General features: G+C 51.8%; 2 protein-coding genes across 3 annotated transcripts; one reads left to right on the forward strand and one right to left on the reverse strand.

Moving 5' to 3' along the window:
* Positions 1–907: 907 nt before the first annotated feature.
* On the reverse strand, positions 908–2,870 carry LOC309714846 (protein phosphatase 1 regulatory subunit 3G-like). The gene is made up of 2 exons (XM_082547573.1): positions 2,477–2,870; positions 908–2,375 (listed from the first exon to the last, which is right to left on the reverse strand). The coding sequence occupies exon 2, from the start codon at positions 2,207–2,209 to the stop codon at positions 1,409–1,411; it is 801 nt and encodes a 266-aa protein (XP_082403699.1). The 5' UTR covers positions 2,210–2,375; positions 2,477–2,870; the 3' UTR covers positions 908–1,408.
* Positions 2,871–4,862: 1,992 nt separating this feature from the next.
* Positions 4,863–9,282, forward strand: LOC309714401 (protein phosphatase 1 regulatory subunit 3G-like). Of its 2 annotated transcripts, none has more exons than XM_082546853.1 (2): positions 4,863–6,036; positions 8,218–9,282. In XM_082546853.1, exon 1 carries the CDS (start codon positions 5,316–5,318, stop codon positions 5,991–5,993), a length of 678 nt encoding a protein of 225 aa, XP_082402979.1. In that variant the 5' UTR covers positions 4,863–5,315; the 3' UTR covers positions 5,994–6,036; positions 8,218–9,282. The 2 variants fall into 2 exon arrangements, with proteins under 2 accessions (XP_082402979.1, XP_082402978.1); XM_082546852.1 differs by having other exon boundaries at positions 4,863–5,983.
* The last annotated feature ends 787 nt before the right edge of the window (positions 9,283–10,069 follow it).

Genomic DNA, 10,069 nt, shown 5'->3' on the forward strand with positions numbered 1-10,069 from the left:
AGCTCCGTCACGGAGAACATCTGGTTGTAGGAGGAACTGAAGCCAAACACCAGCTTCAAGTGGGATCTGAACCTCTGAGAGGAGGCCCAGAGTTACCCAGCTGAGCCGGCTCACGCCGACCGAGCCTGTCGCGCACTAATGAAGAGCTGATCTGACTCTGAAGTGTGAAACATGGCTGCGTGTTTGAGCTCAAACACAGAAAAATGACTCAGTGAAACTCTGAATCCAGACCAACAGATAAGGGGGAGTTTACTTAAGCTGAACTTGAACCTCAGACCCTCATAGCTGTGACCCTTCTCCAAACCTGCTGAGCCGCTCGCCTGTGTCCACAGCGGTGTGGAGGTCCCACTGTGGCAGTGGTGGGAACCATTACAAACTCACTTTCTAGAAACAAGAAGCTGAAAGCTGGATTTGAACCTTCAACCTCTGCTCAGAGCCTCAAACTGATCTGCTCTGATGATGACCCTGACTGAAGCAGGCGGCTCTTGATTGGTCCAATCTGTGTAGAAGAAGACTGAAATGATGCAGGCAACGCCCACTTTAATGTGAGCGCGACAGACGGCGCGTTTGAGAGTCTGAACCGCCTCCTGCAGCTAATTTCCCTCGGGATGAATAAAGTATTCTGATTCTGATTCTGATTCTGATGGAGAAGCTTCTCTGTGGACGATCTGCACACAAACACACACAACACAAAACTAACACACATGGAAACAGAAATAACGGCCTCAACAAAGGTTGTTGGGTCCAAATAAAGCACGATGAAACATTTATGTATGAAAGAAACTCTAAATGCAACCAAAGCACAAAAGTCCTGCTGAAATAAATCAGGATGAATCTCACACTGAAGAAAAACAGAAAGACTTCGGCTTCCAGCGTCACTTTTATTTGTTTCAAAGGACACATCGAGTAAAACGACAAAACTTGACATCCTGAACATGAGCAGCTTCATTTTTAATCAGGTCACAAAAATCAAACAGTTTCATTACACTGTGACGTCACACCAAGCCCAAGCGTGACAGAAAATGCACTCAGCAGTTAATCCATCTATTCTTCAAATCAAGAGCTGGAGTCCAAGAGCGGATAGTTGGGTTACCTGTAAAAACTGTCAGCAGTTTAAAGCGTCCTCTGAGAGAAACATCTGGAACTGTCTCTAAACACATCAAAGGCTCAGTGTCAGAGGTCGGTTTAAAAAAAGGCACTAAAGGTTTAAAACCAAGGAAACAGAGGTGAGGCGTGCTGGGCCTGCAGCCTGAGACTAACTCAGCTTCACTGATCTGAGCACGGGACAGAGAGAGACAGGTGCCCAGCAGCTGGTTTACGCAGGGGTGGAGAGGTTTTACGCAGAGATGGAGAGGTTTTACGCAGAGATGGAGAGGTTTACGCAGAGATGGAGAGGTTTATGCACGGCTCAGGTGGCGTGGAAGGCGGCGCTGAGAAAGGGCGCGTGGCCGGGCACGCAGCGGTACCTGACGGTGTAGTTCTGCCCCTCGTTGTTGTCCCAGAACTCCCCCTCCTCGCACTTCAGGTAAACGGCGAGGTGCACGGCGGAGCCGGGGTCTGCGAGGGGCGGGATGTACACGGTGAAGGCGAAGCGCTCCCCCACCAAACCCGGCTCGTTCGCAGCCACGGACACCGCTTGCGCGTCCATGTGGGACAGCCAGCCGTTGAAGGTGTACCTCACTCCGACCTCCTTGCCGGCGCAGCCGCTCAAGACCCGCACGTGCCCCCGCACGTCCAGCTGCGTGGCGGCGAGCCTCTCTAGGCAGACCCGGTGCCGCTGGACTCTCCGCTCCGTGTCCCGGAGCTCCGGGAGGTCCGCGCGCAGGCCGGCGGCGAAGCTGTGGCACAGGCTGCTCAGGAGGTCCTGCTGCTCCAGGGGGAAGCTCCTGTGCCGGGACAGGACCTTGCTGGGGATCTGCGGCTCTTCCAGGGAGTTGAAGTGCTTCACTCGGGCCAGGCTCAGCCCCATGGAGTCCGCGAACTTCACGCGCTTCCTGCCCTCCTCCGCTCCGTGGGGTCCGTTCAGCAGCGCCGGGTACGCCGGCAGGGACTTTGCTCTCCTCCGGTCCCGAATGAACCTCTCCAGCTGAGACGCGTCCAGCTCGTCGTCCAGGTCTTCCTCATCCGCCCCCTCCTCCTCCTCCTCCTGCTTCATTCCGTTCTCTGTGGGCTCTCCGCCGGCGTGGATCTGAGGGGGTGAGCGGGACATGGGTGCCCGGCAGCCAGGCGGCCTGTGAGCTGCGGGCGGGTCCGGAGTCCGGCAGCTTGTATAGAGCCCCCCGCCCCCTGTGACAGCAGAGCGCGTGCAGTCCTCGGGGCGTAGCAGCTGTCACAGAGACGGGCGCGACGTCACGTAACAGACCGTCAACCTTCACCTGTTTGTGCACAAAGAACAAAACAACAACACAGACCCTCTGACGCGCGAGGCTCCGCCCACAAACACCTTATCCAGCAGTCTCTGGACACACACACATACCTGTCTGACGTCATGTGGCTCAGTCAGCAGCACTGTTACATAACAGTTGTGAGCGTGCGCAGAGGATATTATTGGACCACAGGCAGACCTCAGAGGTTCGTGGAAGTGGTGGAGGTCACGATGAGTGGGGCAGCTCTCTGGGGCAGAGCGGGTCATCATCACTTGGCAGGTCGATGATTCGATCCCCGGCTCCTCCGCTCTGAACCCTGGATGTGTGTGAGCGTTACAGGCACAGGGGAAAAGCCGGTGGGAGGTGAGGAACACCTGACCGGTCATTTCTTCATTAGCTGTGTGTCCTGATCGAACCCTCTGAGCTCTGAGGCAGATCCTGGTGTGATGGTGCTGCTCCAGCAGAACTCTGGCTGGTGCCGGAGGTTCGGTCTCCAAACGAACCAATCACAGTTGCCGGAAGGCTGAGGTCACCTGACCAGGGACAGAAAAAACAGTGGAGTTGCCTGAATCCTCTGTGGCGGCCAGTTGTGGCCCCAGAGCCACATGTTTGACACCATAAAGTTTAAAAGAGGTGAAAGCTGCTCGATGAGGTCACGGAGAGCTGAAGTCCAGCCAGTCCCGCTCTGTTATGTAACGACGCTCCACGTGACTCCACAGCTGCGTCATCCAGACGGCCAAAACAAACACGTGACATCATCACCACCATCATCCTGACATCATCCCATCGTTACCTTATTAGGAAGAGCAAACATGGAGGATTTAACCTCGTGTTTAGCTTCGCCACAAATCTCTCTGATCATTTCCACAGGCTGCAGGAGGAGGAGCCTGTGGAAGTGATCACGTCTGTTTCTATAGCGTTACACGCTTCGATTGACATTAGACGGTCAGATCATTAACTGGATCTTTCTGTGTTCAGATGAGCTCCTGAGGGTTTTTAATGCTCTGAGCCTCTTTACCTCACAGGAGGTCACCAGGTCATCCTGCAGCTCTGCAGAAACGCTGACAAAGCCAGGGCTCGGTTCCCGCTTGGGATGAGGTTAACGGGGTCAGGTGGGGGCTCGAGGCTGAGTGTCCAGTTTGGTGTGCTGTGGACTGGGTGGCAGAGACAGCAGAGGTCCTGTTGTTCATCACAGAGTCATCAGTTCCTTCATATTTCAGAGTTAGAGTGACAGTAAGCTTAAGATCAACCATAGTTTAAGAACAGACAGTATTTATGAATGGATGAGAGATTTTAAAGAGAGGTATGAAGATGACACAAGAACTGATCAGAGGAACAGGTCTGATGGAGAGATGGACCCACATCATGCTCAGTGTGTAGAAGGAGGTCCAATAGTGAGAGTCTGCAGCCATCTGTGAAGCACGACGGAGGCTCTGTCATGGCTTCACTCGAGTCTACACGCTGCCGGGGCAGTAAACGCTCACCTGGACAGAAACTCTGTCCGAGCCCGGACCTCAGCATGACTGTGGGATCATCCTCACAGAGAACAGAACAACAGAAACATCCAAAGAAGAGCTCCGAGTGTCCTTCCAGAGGCCCGGAGATCCTCACAGCTCAGAGGTCAGACGGAGCTGCAGACTCTTCTCCTGTCAGGATGTTTAGAAACTTTAAATAATGCTTCAGTTTTCGGATCAACTCAGGTAAACAGATTCAGAACGACTTCCTCACAGCTGCACAGGTTAGTGATGTGTCGGTCGCGAACGAAACGGCTCTTAGAGCCGGATCTTTGACGTGAACGACGCGAGCCGGCTCCTTATCACGAGCCATGGTTTTTTTTTTCTTTCTCTCTCTCTCTCGCACTTTTTTTCCCGCTTCACTCCGCACGCGAGCCTTGTGCTTTACACTGGGCAGAGGGGGGAGGGGCGGTAGTTACACTCAGTAGCACAGGAACAGAGCCAGAGAGAGAGAAAGAGCCAGGGACAACAACGTCACATTAGAAAGGTATAGTAATCATCCACAACTATTTTCAGTAGCAGATGATGAAAGATTCAGAAAGTTTATTCATGCAGGTCCATATGACAGAGAATATGCATCTTCTTTTTGTTTTCATAGTTTAATTTATATTTAATTGTGTTGTGGTTTGCAGTGTTTTGTGTTGTTTGACTTTAAATTTGTTGAAAAGGAAAAAGCTGAAAATGTAAATAGTTAAAAGTTGAACTGTGACTAGTTGGTTTTTGTATTATATGATTTATTTATTACATTTTATGTGGAGTGAATAAATAAAAGTATATTTACGGTGGCCCCTAGAGACAAAGCACATACAAACTTCAAATCACGTACAAAAGACAACAGAAGTGCTCCAGGATGCTAGGGGGCAGTGGTGAGCTTTTGTTACCTCATGGCTACACAAGCCAGCAAGTACCAATGACCGGATATGGTGTGTGGTAGTAACAGGTAAATGAACTTTTGCTTAATTGCTTAATTAAAGCAACAAAACAACCTGAAGAGCCGGTTGGGAGCCGAAATAGCCGGCTCTATTTAGTGAGTCGAGCCGAAAGAGTCGGTTCTCTAAAAAGAGCCGGAAATCCCATCACTAGTACAGGTGTATTTAGCGCTGTGACATACTCCCCCACGTTTTCCCGACTGCAGGACTGCGTCACCGGTTTGTTTACTATCCCCAGGAGTGACGCAGCTGTTACATAATGGAGTCTGACTGAGCTCGCGCAGTCACACCGGCGCGTGGCTCTGTTGTTGTTGTTGTGCGCACGCAGGTGTTTACGCGACAGCAGCTGATGTGAGAACAGCGCACGCGCTCTGCTGTCATCGTGGGGCGGGAGTCTGAAGACAGGTGGAGACAAGACCAGCGCGAGGACTCCTACCGGATACGAGCCTCGGCACCCGGGCAACAGCTCTCCTCCACAGACCCGTGAAAGTGCCACGGAGAGAGGGATGGAGGAGCAGGAGGAGGAGGAAGACCTGGAGGACGAGCTGGACGCGTCTCAGCTAGAGAGGTTCTTGAAGGACGGGAGGAGAGCAAAGTCCCTGCCGGCCTGCCCGGGAGGAGCCCACGGAGCGGAGGAGGGCAGGAAGCGCGTGAAGTTCGCGGACTCCATGGGGCTGAGCCTGGCCCGAGTGAAGCACTTCAGCTCCCTGGAAGAGCCGCAGATCCCCAGCAAGGTCCTGTCCCGGCACAAGAGCTTCCCCCTGGAGCAGCGGGACCTCCTGAGCAGCCTGTGCCACAACTTCGCCGCCGGCTTGCACGCGGAACTCCCGGAGCTCCGGGACACGGAGCGGAGAGTCCGGCGGCTCCGGGTCTGTCTGGAACGGCTCGTCGCGACGCAGCTGGACGTGCGGGGGCACGTGCGGGTCCTGAGCGGCTGCGCCACCGGGAGGGAGGTCGGAGTGAGGTACACCTTCAACGGCTGGCTGTCCCACATGGACGCGCAGGCGGTGCCCGTGGCTGCCGTCGAGCCGGGTTTGGTGGGGGAGCGCTTCGCCTTCACCGTGTACATCCCGCCCCTCGCAGACCCCGGCTCCGCCGTGCACCTCGCCGTTTACCTGAAGTGCGAGGAGGGGGAGTTCTGGGACAACAACGAGAGGCAGAACTACACCGTCAGGTACCGCTGAGTGCCCGGCCTTTGTCAGCGCCGCCTTCCACGTCCCCTGAGCCGTGCGTAAAACCTCTCCATCCTGCGTAAAACCTCTGTATTTAAAGCTGTCCGTTCGTCGCAAAGCTCCTTCCTCGCTTCTGTCTCTGACCTTCAGCTCTGGTGTCCTGCTCTCTCTGGCTCACTGTGCTCAGTTCCTGAGGTCAGGACGCGTCAAAGTTTCAGATGTCACAGCAGGAAAAATGAAATCCTGGCAGAGAAGTTTCAACTTTTCTTTTTAACTGTGACGTGGACACTGCTCACTGATGGACAGTAAAGATTCCTGAATGTTGTCACATGATTCATGTTTAGTAAAAGTAACTGAATCACTTTGGCTGTTTGCCTGCTTCTCGTGACGTCATCACGCGCCGCACTGTAAAACGATGCTGAGCCGAACAGGAAGCAGATTCTGACATGTTGAAGGAGTGTGAGAGGAGTGAGCCTGTCCTCTGCCAGATGTTTCCTCTGTGGTGTTTTTAAAGCTCCAGATGTTTTCAGTGGTGATGCCGTGTCCTCTTCAGCCTGGATTGGTCTGATTGGAGGGTGGTGGCGTGGATGCAGAGAGGAGGTTCCCTCCTGAGCCCATCAACCACAGAACCAGGTCCGACTGTAGAGCAGCGCTGCCTGAACACCAGCAGCGGTCAGTACTGGGTTCTTCTAATAAGAGGAACAACAAGTTCTTTATCATTTTATGGGAACCGTTCTCACGTTGCTGGGCAGAGGTGAAGAACCTGTCTCCGCCTCCACTCTGGGAGGATTTTTCTACAGCAGCATGTCAGTGAGGAGCTCATCACTGCTTCTCTTTTCTCTTACTGAACTTTTTAAAAGTTTAAAATCAGTAAAATATCAACATTTATGCAATAATTATGCAAAAGATATTTATAAGCTTAAGCTGGGTCTTTGTTACCTGACGCAGGAACAAATACTCCTGTTGTAGTCAATGGTTGTTTGACCTCTGTGACCTCAGGACCTGTGAGCATGAATGAAAGAGAAGCTGAGGAGCACTACAATGACCTCCTTGAGTTTCTCAGAGTAAAGCTGGAGCTCTCAGACGCTCTGTTGCTACAGCAACCTCACAGCAGCCATGTTATTGGTCACATGATGTCATTAAAAAGGCTCCAATAGCACAAACACGGCCCAGAGGTCCTGTGCTGAGCCTCTGCTGGATGTTAGAGGAACTGCAGGTACTTTCAGCTGGAGGGTGGGGTGTATGGACGAGCCCGGGGTTCAGGCTCATCACAGAGGTCACAGCTGAGCCTGCAGCTACATGCTAAATGATGTCACACAGTCTGGTGATGGTAGAGCGAGGCGTGCACGTCGCTGTGTAGCTCCTGCAGCTGAGTCTGCAAACTGAAATCAGCAGGTGCAGCCGCACTGACTGAAGCAAGTATTAATCTTTGCTTTCAGCTGTTTTGTCACAGATTTGTGAAATGATTTTTGAAAGAGCTCACGGATCCGGGTGCGACGCTGTAACAGGAAGCCCTCGTTGCAACAGGTTGTGAAATTTCTTCACTGCCAGATTTTCCACAACCAACCGTCAGCAGTATCACTGCAAAGTGGAGACATGAAGGTGCAGCACAGTGAGTGGAAGTCCCCAACCCTCCATCACCGCAGCGTCCACACAAGCCGCTCAGCAGCAGCTGCGCCTCAGCTGCCGTACGACACGTACTTTTAAAGCAAGCATGTTTTATAGCGTTATTTTATATCCTGGTCACATACAAGGTTCTGGTAGCTGATTGGCCAGACTGTCCTGTAACCATTTTCTCACTTTGGCTCCACTGTACAAGCCGACACGTGTTTCTGTCATTGGATGGTTTCTCTACACCTCAGTGAGTCTGGAGCACATGAAGTCTGCGTCTGCACAGAAAGCTGTAACAACCCTTCACATCCTCCAGTGGACCAGACTGGAGCCATTACCAGGCCATTCCCTGCTCCCAGACCTTATGTTTGACACCTCTGTTTTACAGCACGACAGCACGTGTGTGTGTGTGTGTGCGTTTCATGAGCATCTCGTTTACCTTTAAACCTGCAGCCTCTGAGCGGCGCAGCCTGTAGTTGGTCTATTTCGCCTCTAGGTGGCAGCATTTGTCCTTTTCACCTCCCTCTGTGGGCGCATTCACTTCCATAAACTGTTTTTATTTTCATGGCACACATTTAGTTTCTGTCCAAATGATCTCCTCGTGTCCTTCTTGTGTTGTTTTTAGGTTCCCGAGCGCGTGACGGCGTGTGGCTGCGCGTCCTCCATGTGGCGCTGCAGAGCTGTCAGTTTATCAGTGCAGCTGCTTCCTCTCAGCCTCCATCTCTGAACGCTGATGAGCTCCAACCTCTCTGCTTCAGCCCAGAGGAATCCCAGCATTTCAACAGGAAGCGACACTTCAAAATAAAAGCCGCAGCCTTTTATAACTGAGAATGATTTAAAGTTGTGTTTTCTGACCTTACCTGTATTTCTACACGTTCATCCTCCAAACCATTTAAATATGTTTCTGTTTCGATTATCCTGCATCCACCATTTCCCACATTCCACAAAACCCTCAAACAACTCTTTCCTGTGACCTCGTGTGACCTTCTGATGTGTTCCCACCACGATTTAATGAACAAGTACAGCAGGTGTAAGACGATCAACGAGCATCTGGTTGTTTGTTCCCATGATGGAGAACAGGTCTGACACTCCCAGGTTAGGATTGGAGCCACACCCATCCTTCCAGGTCGCTGCGCTCGGTCAATCGGCTTCAGCTGAGACCACAGCGGGCGCTGTTTCTGAGAGTGATCCACGAGCTGAAGCACCGACGCTGACCGGAGACGTACCTGTACAAGAGGAAGCCGAGGAAGAAGCAGACGGATGGGATCGTAGAGAAGAAGAGTGCGGCGATGACTCTGCTCTCTGAACTTCAGTGAAAACCACGAAAGCAGCAGACCTGAAACACCCCGAGCTGGAACGGCTTTCTGTGACCCGTCGCCCACGAGGTGACGGAGAGTTGAATGTTTGTGTGACAATAACTGCGTGCTTCTCCTCTGCTGATTTACAGTTGGATGTTTTTTGCTCCAGACGACGAGCTTGAGGATGATGATGAAACTTTTCTCTACTGAACACAACGTCCAGATAAACACAGAACTTTTGGGGAATCCTGGTGTTTTTTCTGCCATTTAGTGCCGGTCACATGACCCGATCACGTCTCTGTAAATCAGGACTCAAACGGCCGTGACTACGACTGGACGAGCAGAAGCTGCGCGATCCCACGGACGCTGCTGCTCGTCTGGAGATCCTTGACTCCGTCACATCCATCACAGCTGCTGCTTTTCTTTAAACAAGGCCTCGTGTTCGTCATCTGGCCTCGCAAAGGCACTTTGAATAAATCTCAGCTGGACAAACTCGACGTCTGAATGTTTTTATTCGATAATTTCCTGCAAACACAGCAGCACGAAATAAAAAATGGCAGTAAATCTGACCTCGACTGCGTGTAGACTGTACGTAGAAGATGGACGTGTGCGTCGGTCTGAATGAGTCGGCTGCGTGTAGCAGCCAGTCTCTCTTTTTAACCTCAGTAAAATCTGCCTGATGGTCTCAGTCGCAGGTTTTAGTCGTTTAGATTTTGTCCCAATTCAGGGTCAAATGATTTAGGGTGTGGCTACTCTGTGATTGACAGCGACCAGCTCTTTCTTACGCCAACATCCTGCTCCTCGTCCGCCGGGTCATACTTCCTGTCCTGGAAAAGCTTTAATAATGACGCCTGTGAGTGAGCTCCAAAGGCTCCGTTTACCACACTTTTTCTACTTTTGGGTCTCTCTGATGTCACAGAGAGGAACTTATACGGTCACCTAAGGAACAGAAGCTCCACCCACCTGTTGTTCAAACCAGCCAATCAGAATAAAGCTAGTTGAAGGTATTTTTCACCACCAGGGGGCAGTGTTAAGATAGAGGATGTGTTCACGTTTTTTTTAATTTGACTACGAAAAAAATGGTGGAAATGAGCAGAATAGGTCCACTTTAACAGGTGAGTGTCATGGCGGCTGTGACGTCACATGACGCAGTCACATGACGCGTCGTTAGCTGCTTAC

Source organism: Aulonocara stuartgranti, assembly GCF_965226115.1.
Source record: "Aulonocara stuartgranti genome assembly, chromosome: 9".
Taxonomy (NCBI): domain Eukaryota; kingdom Metazoa; phylum Chordata; class Actinopteri; order Cichliformes; family Cichlidae; genus Aulonocara; species Aulonocara stuartgranti.